General features: G+C 49.3%; 1 protein-coding gene across 1 annotated transcript; it reads left to right on the top strand.

The window, feature by feature from the left end:
• Positions 1-443: 443 nt before the first annotated feature.
• On the top strand, positions 444-12,572 carry LOC120644137 (light-inducible protein CPRF2-like). Its single transcript, XM_039920702.1, has 6 exons — positions 444-619; positions 1,861-1,948; positions 8,930-9,101; positions 9,552-9,627; positions 9,708-9,833; positions 11,838-12,572. Exons 1-6 carry the CDS (start codon positions 503-505, stop codon positions 12,054-12,056), a joined length of 798 nt encoding a protein of 265 aa, XP_039776636.1. The 5' UTR covers positions 444-502; the 3' UTR covers positions 12,057-12,572.
• The last annotated feature ends 636 nt before the right edge of the window (positions 12,573-13,208 follow it).

The raw sequence follows: 13,208 nt of genomic DNA, 5'->3' as shown, positions 1-13,208 counted from the left end.
GTACCGGCAGTTTAGTACCAGTTGGTGTTACCAACCGGCACTAAACTAGCCATTTAGTATCGGGCATGGTGACCGGTACTGAGTGCAAACACACTTAGTATCAGAGGAGCGGTACCGGACGGGAAACTGGTAATAACCGGGGGTTCCCGCCCAATACTAATGGAAGTTTTTCTAGCTTTGTGGATTGTTAGATTGTTACAAACTTGCAATGTAAGAAATCTGGATTATAAATCTGAGACCAAAAGCTGCAAGTTTGGTTCCACTTTGGTTTATAAAAGCTGGAGCCCATATTATCAAAACCCACAACTGTTCTGAATTTTGATGTTTATGAAATGTAATTTCCACACGTTTTACCTGGCACAGCCGATGCCGGGATAGTTTTCACTCGTTGCCAACTTGCACCATCAACGCTACTGCTATAAATATGCTCCCTCCCTTTCTTCACTCTCCACAATTGTTCAGGTGGGAGAAAAAGAGAGAGCCACGCCATCCACATCGAAGAATGGTGGACGGCATCGATGACGAGGTGGTGGAGCTGCCCTGCGGTAGAGGTGGCGCCTTCGTGATTGGGCTGAAGAGGAGGCTGGACTTGTACTGCGCCGCTGTCGCCAAATCCATGGTACGGTCGTTACTCCGCTATGATCTTTTGCTTTTACTCTTTTCTTTTTGTCCTTTGCTTGCGTGTTTGGTAGTTCTATTTCAGCTCTTGTTTGCTTTCAATTCATTACGGTACAAAGTTCTAGCATTGCAGTTTATCAACACTTCAAGAGAGAGGAACTTCATTGCAGCAATTTCTGAAGAATCACAAACAGGAAAAAAAAAATGTCTGCTTCATGTCAGGAACTCCTAAAAGCCGACACTACATGGCAATAGTTTTTTGAGCTTGTATAGACTTTGGCCATGTGGTTATTGTTGCCATATAGTATGGCAGTGCTTGTATAGAAATTTGATACCCCGGCCACCGCCACTGTATTGCATTACTGATTCACCATCGTCTTCCCTCGACAGTAATCTCTCTGCACTGTACCTCTCCAACCTGATCTCTTCCGGTTCTCTGCGGTCCATGGGCCATTATGGCCATTTTTCAACCAGTCCTGTCCTCCGGTGGCAACGGGGGGCATGTGACTCCTAGGCCGAAAGTTCGTGGCTTGGAAAAGGAGGAATGAGGGAGGGCCACGCATGGCCAGCTGGGCGGCGGCCTATAGCCGAGCTAGAGAGGGAGAAGAGGGAGGACAGGGAACGGTCTAGCGCGGGAGTGGCCTGGAAGAGGAAGAAGGCGAGCGGGCTGGCGGGAGAGAAACAGGGACTAGGAAAGAAGAAAAGAGAAAAAGGAAAAACAAAAGGTGGGATAAAAGCAAATAAAATATTTCCATGCTCTATAAATTCTTATAAATCTCTAGAAATTATAATTTACCTCAATTTGAGAACTCCGAAGATGCACAATTGCACAGACAAATAATATGCATCAGCATGAGATGCAACAAACTAGTGTAGAACCTATAGTTCATTAATTAAATTAATTACTAGGCCTAAACTAAAAAACAGAAGCCACCAATTTAATAAATTTTATATTATTATGGAAACGAATTTAGGGTGTTACATTGTCCAAAATCTGTGAGTACAAATATGCATTATTTGAAGGTTGAGATTTCGGCACAATCATTATATTGATCGTTGCAACCATTGGTTCGGCATAACTGTGCGCTATCTATATTTTTTCCCCTTACTGTAACTGTATGGTTAAGGAAAGCGCAATACTAGTGGCTTTCCAGACTCCAGAGCCATGACAAACCTAGCGTAGTGCCTGCACCCAGCCACTTGAACTTTAGTTTCTTTAATGCTAATGTAAGTCCATTTCAGGAGGCCAAATCACAAGAATCCTCGTTGGGCTATTCCGACTCAAAGTCTTCATGCACTTCAAAATTGACTTCTCAAGCTTCTTCAGATGGTATTTCTAACTATTGCTTTCATAATGGCATACATGTCAGTTTATCAAGAATTTAGGCATAATTGTTCATGCCACTAGTGTGTCTGTGAAAGCCTAGAAGACTCACAGAGTCACAGGTTGTTAGATAAGTCTCATACGTGTGCGTCCATGTATCTATCTATATACTAGATAGGGCTAGGTATAGCCCCCGGGGTGATCTTGATCATCAATGGGATCGCACGGAGGTTTTTCTGGCCTCCTGTGGCTATTAGGTGTTAAGAGTCTATTAAGGTGTCTTAAGGGTCTGGGAGTCTCTATATGTATCAAGACTACCATTTGGGCATGAGTTGAATGGAATTGAGATCTATTGGGCCAACAATTGATATCAAGAGCTAGGGTTTCATCTCTCTCCTCCCTCGCTCTCCCGTGCTCCTTTCCCCGCCACCACCCCTGCCTCCACCTCGGCGCCGTCCCCTCCCCACTAGCGCGTAGGCCCTCTACCCCGGCACTCACCCTCCCCTCCCTCTCCTCCATACGACTCGCGGCGCGGCTCGTGTGGGCGGGCACGGAGCAGGCGCGGGCTCGGAGCTTGCGTGGGCGGCTCGGCACGAGTCAGGCCGGCCATCGCGGGTCCAGCAACGTCACGACGCGGGCTACACAGGCGCAGGCGGAGCCGGCGTGAGGGGGGGCAGATGAGTACGCGGGAGCAGGATTAGCGCATGCGGGCCAAGGCGGTGGTGCAGGAGCAGAGGAGGAGCAGGGCGCTCGCATCCTTAGGCAGCAGCTCATCCCCGGCGGCCTTCCTTTCTCTCTACAGCAGAGTGGCTTCTTCTTCCTCTTCGGCGATGGCCTCTGCTGCACCGAGCCGTGGTTCCCACCACAGGTCCATCTCGTCCAGCATGAGGTGCCAGCGTGAGGACGACGCAGCTGTGCTTCAGGCCGCGGATGTCGCTGCGGAAGCAGCGTGCGCACTGGCGGAGCGGCTGCAGCATGTGGCGCTGGCAGAGCGTGAGGCTCTTGAGGCTGAGGAGCAGGCCAAGCGAGCAGCTGCGGAGGCTGCAGTAGCCCGGCGGCATGACGACTAGCGCACGCGGCCCATGTCGCGGAAGCCCAGCATGTCGTGGATGAGGACATGACCGTGCTGCGCGCAGCATAGGCTGCCGACAGCGATGATGTCGACAATGGTCGGGAGATGGAGCAGCATCACCATCGCTCTCCACCTCCAGAGCAGTGTCATCGAGCTTCTCCCTCCCTAGAGACGTGTCGGCTGGTCCGTCCACCTCCGGAGTAGCGTCATAAAGCCTCACCCTCCCCGAAGGGGACTCGACGTCACCTCAGGCGGCGGGGTCGATCCCCCGTCATCCAAACGGTCTTGAAGGACTCCGGCAGCGGCACACCATGGCCGGTGCTGTTGAAGACGAACTATGCCGACTAGAACTCGATCATGAAGGTCAAGCTTCTAGCAAGGCAAATGTGGGATGCAGTCGAGTATAGCACCGTCGACGACCATGAGGATCGGTGTGCCCTCGAGGCACTTCTTGCGGCTGTCCTGCCGGAGATGGCGTCTGTCCTCGCCAAGAAGCCCATCGCCAAGCTGGCTTGGGAGGCCATCACCCAGATGCACATCGGCAGCAACCGTGCACGGCGGTCAACTTTCCAAAAGCTTCGGCAGGAGTGGGATCGCTTGGCCTTCAGGTGCACGACTTCTCCCTCCGCCTCGCCAGCTTGATGCAGAAGCTGGAGATGTTCAGCAATGATGACATCAATGATGAGCATGTAGTCGAGAAGCTTCTCCGCATCATCCCCGACAGGTACACTCAAGTTGCTCTGGCGGTGGAGACGATGCTGGACCTCTTCGTGCTCACGATCGAGGAGGTGATGGGCCGTCTCAAGGCCGTCAATGACTACTAGCTATCTCCCTTCGAGCCGACCACCGCGGGTGGCAAGCTTGTTCTCACCGAGAAGCAATGGCGTGCTCATCAGGGTGAACGGAAAAAGGGGGAGGCTTCGAGCTCGTTGAGTGGCCACACACATCGACCATGCAAGAAGGACAAAGGCAAAGCTCCACGTCCGCGTGGGGGTGACGGCGGTGGCAACGACAGCGAGCGCAAGGTGAACACGAACGACACCTGCTGCAACTGTGGCAGGGCTAGCCATTGGGATAAGGACTGCACGTGGCTGAGGCGTGGTAGTCAGGTCCACGTCACCGAGGCTCGAGCTGACGACTAGCTGGCCTTGTTCCTGATGGACAGGAGTGTCGAGCTATGCTGCCCTCTTGTGTCGATTGGCACCACGTTCCTCCACTTCGATGAGCTGCAAGCTCACGCCTTCCTCGGGGAGGGTGGGAGCGATGAGTGGATCGACGGATGGTACCTCGACACTAGTGCTACCCACCACATGACCGTGCGATGTGAGTACTTCTCCGACTTGGACTTCACCATGAGAGGCTTTGTCAAGGCTTTGTCAAGTTCGAGGATGCCTCCGCCATGGAGATTGAAGGTGCCGGCTCTGTCATCTTCGTCACGAAGACCGGGGAGCATCGAATGCTCACTAGTGTCTACTACATCCCAGCGCTGCGAAACTCGATCATTAGATTGGGATAGCTTGATGAGAATGGATTGCGCATGGAGATCGAGCATGAACTGCTTCGCATCTGGGACACTATTTGTCGACTTCTCATCAAGGTGAGCAAAGGGAGCGGCCGCATTTACATCCTCAATGCCAAGGTGGTGTAGCCCCTTTGCCTTGCAGCTCACCGCGATGATGACGTGTGGCGTTGGCACGAGGGCTTTGGGTACCTCAACTTTGAGGCCCTGAGGTAGCTTGGTGCTAAGGAGATGGTGCAGGGGATGCCGCCCATTGACCATGTCGAGCAGTTCTGCGACACCTGCGTGCCGACGAAGTAGCGGCGGCTTCCCTTCCCACACCAGGCGAGCTACTGCGCCAAGGAGAAGTTGGAGCTCGTGCACGGTGACCTCTTCGGTCCAGTCACACCGGCTACTCCTAGAGGCTGGCGCGACTTCCTGCTCCTTGTCGATGATGTCTCCCGCTACATGTGGGCGATCCTGCTCGACACCAAGGCAGCTGCCTTAGACGACATCAAGCGCCACCAAGCCGCTGTGGAGGAGTGTGGCCACAAGCTTTGTGTGTTGCGCAGGACAACGGCGGTGCGTTCACGGTGTACCACGCCGGCGAGGGCATCCAGCACCACTACTCCACACCGTACACTCCGCAGCATAACGGCATCGTCAAGCGCTGCAACCTAACGGTGGTGGCCACTGCTCGTGCCCTCCTCATGCAGAGGGCAATGCTGACCATCTAGTGGGTTGAGGCGGTGATGACCGCCATTCAGCTACTCAACTGCTTGCCTACCAAGGCAACCGATGGCAAGACGCTATATGAGGTGTGGCACGACAGCAAGCCGGTGGTCAGCCACCTCCGTGTCTTTGGCTGCATCGCGTTTGTCAAGGAGCTTGGCCACGTCGGCAAGCTCGACAACAGGAGCACACCAGGGGTCTTCATCGGCTACGCAGACGGCGTGAAGGCCTACCGCATCCTCAACCCTATGACATATTGTGTGCACATCGCACGTGATGTTGTGTTCGATGAGGGTCGAGGTTGGGTGCGGCACAAGGCAGTCGACGATGGCTCAACTTCGATGATCAGCAACTTCTTCATCGAGTACACTCACTTCGAGGAGGTTGGGGGTGTAGGCAGCTCTCCTTCACCGAGCGTGTCTACCCTAGCTCCGTGATAACCACCAGCTCCGGCAAGTTCTCCGTCGACACTGCCGGCCACGCCCTGTTCGTCTACGCCGGCCACACCCCATTAACCTACGCCGGCGACCCGTACGTCTACGTTGTTGCCTCATACACCAACTCCAACGGCCATGCCTCCAAGCTCAACACTGCCAGCCATGATCTGCAACGAGCACCTCCTGGTGGAGTTCGTCCTAGCGCTTCCCAAGGATGAGGACCACATCGACGCGTACCATGACGGCGAGCCTCTATGGTATCGCACCATGGAGGACATCCTCAGCGAGCAGCCGGTGCCTGGACTTGTGCCGCACGACTTGGAGGTGGAGCTGCACCTGACGCATGACGACAGCAAGCCACGCTCCTTCACTGAGGTGGAGGAACATGCGGCCTGGCGTGCCACGATGCTGCAGGAGCTGGACGCCGTCGAGAGGAACCAGACTTGGGAGCTGGCCGATCTCCCAGCTGGTCATCGTGCGATCACCCTCAAGTGGGCGTTCAAGCTGAAGAAAGATGAAGCCGGTGCGGTCGTCAAGCACAAGGCCTGACTGGTTGCATGCGGGTTCGTACAGCAGGAGGGGGTCGACTTTGACGATGCCTTTGCACCTGTCACACGGATGGAGTCCGTGCATCTCCTCCTCGCGCTGGCAGCCCAGGAAGGCTGACGTGTCCACTACATGGATGTCAAGTCTATCTTCCTCAACGGTGACTTAAAGGAGGAGGTCTACATCCACCAGCCGCCAAGATTCCTCATCCCCGGCAAGGAGGGCAAGGTCCTTCACTTGTGCAAGGCCCTCTATGGCCTGCGGCAGGCACCTCGAGCTTGGAATGCCAAGTTGGATGCCACCCGGAAGACCATGGGGTTTGTGCAAAGCCCGCATGAAGCGGCCGTCTATCAGCGGGGCAAGGACGACTATGCCTTGCTGGTGGGCGTCTATGTCGACGACTTGGTGATCACCGGCGCCAAGGATGATGAGGTGGACGCATTCACAGAGGAGATGAAGGCCGCCTTCCAGAAGACTGACCTGGGACCCCTCACTTTTACCTGGGGATCGAGATGCACCAGGACGACTCCGGCATCAGTCTTCGTCAAACTACCTACACCAAGCGTATTGTTGAGCTATGTGGGCTCACCGAATGCAACCCCTCTCTCACTCCGGTAGAGGAGAGGCTGAAGCTGAGCCGCGACAGCACCACAGATGAGGTCGATGCCACAAAGTACCGGCACCTTGTGTGGAGCCTTCGCTACCTCACCCACACACGGCCGGACTTGGCGTTTGCCGTTGGCTACGTCTATCGGTTCATGCAGCGACTGACGTCGGAGCATCTACAAGCTGTTAAGAGGATCATCTGCTATGTCGCGGGCACCCTCGACTACAACCTGCACTACCCGAGGTGCCTAGGCGCGGTGCTATACATCAGCTACAACAGTGACCATGCCGGCGACATCGACACGAGCAAGAATATGAGCGGGATGCTCTTCTTCCTCAGCAAGTGTCTTGTCAGCTAGAAGTCAGTCAAGCAACAGGTGGTGGCTCTGTCCAGTTGTGAGGCATAGTACATCGCCGCTACTTCCGCTTCGACATAGGTGATCTGGCTGGCTCGACTGCTTGGTGATCTCCTTGGTAGAGATGCTGAAGCAATGGAGCTCCGGGTGGACAGCAAGTCCGCTCTGGCCCTGAGGAAGAACCCCGTCTTCCATGAGCACAGCAAGCACATCAGGGGTGACTTCATAAGGGGCTGCTTGGAGGGTGGGAGCGTCAAGGCGAACTACATCAGCACCAAGGACTAGCTCGCTGACTTCCTCACCGAATCCCTTTGGAGAGTCAAGTTTCAGGAGCTGCGGTCTAGGATTCGGATGATTTGGATTGGGACCACTGTGTGAGAATTAGGGGGAGAATGTTAGAAAAGTCTCATATGTGAGCGTCCATGTATCTATCTATATACTAGATAGGGCTAGGTACAGCCCCCTGGGGTGATCTCGACCATCGATGGAATCACACGGAGGTTTTTCTTGCCTCATGTGGCTGGTTAGGTGTTAAGAGTCTATTAAGGTGTCTTAAGGGTCTTGGAGTCTATATATATATCAAGACTACCCTTTGGGCCTGAGTTGAATAATGGAATTGAGATCTATTGGGCCAACACAGGTAGCCAGGAGCTCCCACAATCACAGACACACACGTACACAGTAGTTTTCTATCTAAAAAAAAACGTACACAGTAGTTTTGGTGTTGCAATTCTTTTCTGCATTTTCTCATTTCTTTCCTATTTGTACACAGCCTTGCAATTCAAAATAGCCCGGGTCAATCAGCTAATAACTACAGCCATAACTACTTTGATTTCGCTATATTAGTCCCACTTACTAGCAGCTGGAAATCTGCAACTAAAGACTCTGCACCTAAATACTTTGAAACTGAATAGATTCAAGCACACACAGGATTATTGCTAATGGTCTGGCTAGAAAAATTTCAGGGCAGCAGTGCCTTATATTGAAAAAAATGTTAGATGTCAAGTCCACTGCAATAATTAAATAATAATCACTCAGCTGAACATCCATTAAAACATTGGATACCAAATTTCAGTTATGCTAGTGGTCTTGTGTCCTTGGTCCTGCCACACTGGTACTTATGAGCTATCCAATAGAAGCTATAACCCAACTCCACCTGCAATACTTAAATCTATACAAAATCTGATCTCAACAGCAGTGTATGTGAAATAGATTAATTGATGCTCATGGAATCCAGGAGTTCAGTAGAAACAAATTCTGGATTATCTTTGTGGTATCCTGACGTCGATATGGCACCCATTTCAGAATTTTCAAAAACTATGATAAATAATGTTGGTGAGGTTAGATATAATGGTGATAAATAAATAATTCGATGCTGCTTCAGTTATGCTGCACACTGACATCCACTCTGTTGGTGAGTTGCATTGGGCATGCAATTCTATTGTGACGTCGATATGCCACATAGGCAGAGATATGACTAATAATGTTGGTGAGGTTAGTTATAATGGTGACAAATGCATAGTTCGATGCTGCTTCAGTTATATGCTGGACACTGACATCCACTCTGTTGGTGAGTTGCATTATTGGGCATGCAATTCTATTGCACCAATTTGCATATTGGCAGAGTTCATTATGCTGCATGTGTGGTTTGTGGAAAGCGGATAATAGCCCTTTTTTACATTTGAACTATCACTGTTGCTTTATTTTACATATTTTTATGTATTATTTTGGTTTCTTCAGTTGGACACACAAGGGATGGAGGTGGGGCAACCTTAGTTACAAACTCAAATGTCATAGGGCATGATGATTATCAAAGAAAGCCAAGTAACAGTGGTACATCAAAGGAACTGTCAGAAGGTGGTGTCAATCTTGAGGAGAAAAGTGAGCCTGCTAATGCGAAAAAGATGAGGAGGTAACATATATTATTGCATTGCAAGAGTTTCTTGAATATATTAATGAAAGTTTTCATCAGTTTTAACAGTGTGGCCCCTCTAATAGAAACCATACTTGATTTTGTTGTCATTAAAATATTGATTTAATTATGTTGTAAAAAGACAATGAACTTCTGTAATATACCACTACCTTCCTCTGCATTTAAAGGCAGAAATGATCCAATCACATCAAGCTCCATCCGATTTTAGATGCTCTTGTTCATAGATTCCTAGGGGTTAGTTACTCTGTTCGAACTAACAGGTTCTGGGAATCCCATACTTTTTTCTCCCAATAGTTTCCTCTTTTTATCTATACATTGGTAACCTTTTACCTTAATTGATTCTACATGAAACATTACATGTAATGTTGAGAGCATAAAACACCATTTTAATGATGAACTTGCTTTGTTAAATTTCCATGTTGCGATCAGAATGCTGTTGAATCGAGAATCAGCTAGGCGATCAAGAAAGAGGAGAGAAACACATCTACGCAATCTCGAATCTCAGGTTCTATATCATAATACATGAATGCTAAAGTTAATGTCATACTGAAATTGAAGTAATCATGTTACTATATGATTCTCTAGGTTTCCAGGTTAACATCTGAAAATGCATCTTTGCTAAAGTGCATGGCTGATATGACTGAGAAGTACAAGAATGCTACCGTTGATAACAGAAATCTCATAATTGCCGCTGAGACTATGAGGACAGAGGTTCGTTCTTTGATGTTGTAAACTTTAGTATGTTATTTACAGAACTTATGCATATTTTTATAAACACACGCATACTCATCCTGGTGAACATGTACACACACATCATACATCTATGCATTAGAATCTATGACCAGACCAAACTGCCATTATGATCATGCTTCGTCAGACATTGTATTATAGAAGCATTATCACAGCACTGCTTCATCCATTCAAGCCTCCTCTCACCTTGACAGCATTGCTGCAGTAATGCAGTTTGTCGGCCTCCAGTTTCTCCATCTCCCACGTGGTCTTGCAGGGGTTGAAAATGGTCGGGATAAATCCCGTACCACCCGACTCGTTGTCATTTTGAACTAATTTTATAGTCGTATTTTACCAAATTTATATCAATTCATTTGATGAAGTGAAGAAAAATTCTGACCATTATGCTTTCGTTTTCTATATTGTCATACCGTTTTTTCATCGTTTCTGACCATTTTCGCCCCTCTTGCTGACCATTGCTAGAGCCTGTGGCATCCGATCCGTTGGCCCATGTGAAAGGGCTATTCTGCCTTTTGAGAATTGACATAGTGCACATGATAAGTCAGAACTAGTCACTACTACAAAAACGTATTAACCGCGACCTTTTGAAAACCACTCCGAGGCGGGCAGAATTTTCAACCACCTTGGTTAATGCCTAGCATTAACGAAGAAGGTCATTTTTTATTAACCGATCGATTAACCAAGGTGGTCATTTTCAAAAATGCCTGCCTCGGTTAATATCGATTAACTGAGGCGATTGTTCTAAAGCAAACACCTCGGTTATCCGATTTACGGAGGCGATCGCCTTAAAAGCCCACCTTTGAAAAGGCTGAGGCCCAAATGGGTTAGGGTTTGCACTCATCTCTCCTTCTTTCCGCCCCTTATCCACTCACCTCCCTCACTCCCGTCTCCTTCTTCCCCCTTTCCTCTCCCATATCTCCCATCTCCAACGCCTCTCACGGCCACAACACGGGGACCAGAGCGCCGTGCTGGCCAGAGCTCGGGGCTACGGCGGGCCCGCGGCCCACTGAAGAGGTGACCCCGCCATCCTCGCCCAGCCCAGTCACGCCCGGTGGAGGAGGCCTCCCTGGATCCGGCGGGGACGAGATCGGAGGTAGCGGCAGGAATCGACGGGGCGAATGCGACGGCGGCCACCCCGAATTCAGTAAGGGCGAAGTTGGAGGCGGCGGCAGGGGCCGCTGAGGCCGAGCGCGGCAACGAGCAAGTGCCTCCACATTGACACCGGCGGCGGGGCGACGCTGACGGTGGGCAAGCTATCCTCCTCCTCCTGCTGCTCTCCCCAACGTCGCCCCGAGGTAGAGGTGGCGGCCGCCAGGCTGGGCAGCTGTGCGGAGGCAAGGTGGACGGCCGCGCGTGGCGGCTGGAGGCCCGCCGGCGTGGTGGGACGCGCTTGGCGGCGGCGGGCGGCTGGCGGAGCAGCTCCACTGTCGATGGGCTTGGCAGGCCCATTGACGGGCTCGCGGGGCTTGTCCATGGATTTTTTTTTCTTTTTTTTTGTTTTCTTGTTTTGATTTACCAAGGCGGTCATCAAACCTCCTCAGAAAATATGTCATTTACTATGACGATAGCTCCAAGGCGGTTGTGGTTACTCTTCTCGAAAAATCTTTTATAACCGCCTATATTAAGTTTATTGTAGTAGTGAGTTACTACGATAGAAACTTTATTAATTCTGTATTTTTTGTACTACTGGTAGAGATGTCATAAAAAATTTGCATATTCATGTTTATGATGTTTCTAAATAATATTTATGTAAAATATTTACTCTGCAGATTTGGCTTATATGTGACAAAGTTGTTTCAATGATGCTTTAAAATAAACTAAAAACATAATTCTTTAACAAGTACAAACACCATGACTTAGCGAAACGTAGGTATAACACTGCAAAAAATTACATGATGTCTTCCTTAATTTTTTTATCGTAATGTCTTCCTTAATTTACAGTATTAAGGAATTTACTGTTTTCAGGTGAACATAGCAGAGGAAGCTGTTAGGAGACTATCAGGAACAACATTCCTCTTATCCAGCACATCTGAACTACCTGGAAGCATGACTTTGAGTTCATTAGCATCTGATGTGGCTTCTCCTGCTATAGGCGTTGAAGATAGTATGGAACATTTTCTTCAGGGGGCGACACTTCACGACGATCATACAGCCTGCTCTCCCAAATGCACCAATTCCCTTTGACAAGTGCGGAGTTGGGCACCATGTCGATCTCTCTAAGATGGGTTGCATGCTAGGATAACCTGTAGAAGAGGATCCATGAAGACTCAGTACATTCTGAGATTGTGCATCAACATGTTGAGATCCTGGAGCTCATGCCGACAGGTAACATGAGCCATATATTTTGGGGCTCAAGAGAGATATCGTCGCATTGTTATCTATTATGCCGTCAGGTAAAATGAGCTCATGAGTAAGGCCCGGTATAAAAGATATCTTGTAGGACCCACTAACTCAGCCCAGGTCACTTGGTTGTGGGTAGATGTACGCATAAACTATGCATGTTCATGTCCTTGTCGAAACTAATTTGGATGTTTGTTTCTTTTGAATTCAAAACCTTTGTAGTTACTGTGGTGACTCCGACATTCCACTTCCAAGATACAATGTCTATGTGTCGTGTTTTGAACCACCGGCTAGTAATTCTCGTGCTTTGCTCATTTGGCCCGGATGGTATGCAGAGAAGACAGAAGGATTATACTGGTTTGAGTGGAATGTCCTATGTCCAGTTTGTGGCTGCTCATGTATCCTGCACTGGTTTGTAGTAGTGAGTTACAAGCAAGTGAGAGAGGAAGCTGAGGTCACAAGTCTTTGGTGTGGAAAATGTTCGTGTATGTCTATGTGTGTGAACAACGCATCCCTTTTTATCTAGATCTAATTTATTCGCAAGTTATCAATAATAGTTATCTTCTTGTTAGGTTATAATCCATTTAATCTAGCTTGTTTTTAACTTTTATCGCAATTTATCCATCTTAGATCTATTACGATCATCGGCTCCTCGATGTGATCTAATCACTAGAGATGAACGAGTTTGGATCTAAGTGTTGTCTACTTATACCTGAGCGATTGGCTGCATGTTCTGTACCAAATCGGCTGTCCTAGCCGATTTCTTTCTTTACGCGTATCGGCTGCATTGCTGGTACCTTGGTGCAACAATTTGGCCCCTGGCCGATACGTTCCAGAATTTAACATTTACCCTCCCTTGTCAAATTGTTGACGTCTCGCAGTGTCACGAATAAGAGTGGAGGTTCCTTGGATTGGAGAATTTATTTCAAAAGCTCGGGCTCAAAGGTCTTGGATCACTTCATGCCTAGTCATCCAATCCATACCCAAAATGACATC

The sequence above is a fragment of the Panicum virgatum genome, chromosome 8K, assembly GCF_016808335.1.
Source record: "Panicum virgatum strain AP13 chromosome 8K, P.virgatum_v5, whole genome shotgun sequence".
In the NCBI taxonomy this organism is placed as follows: Eukaryota; Viridiplantae; Streptophyta; class Magnoliopsida; order Poales; family Poaceae; genus Panicum; species Panicum virgatum.
This window is presented reverse-complemented; position numbering and strand designations above follow the sequence as displayed.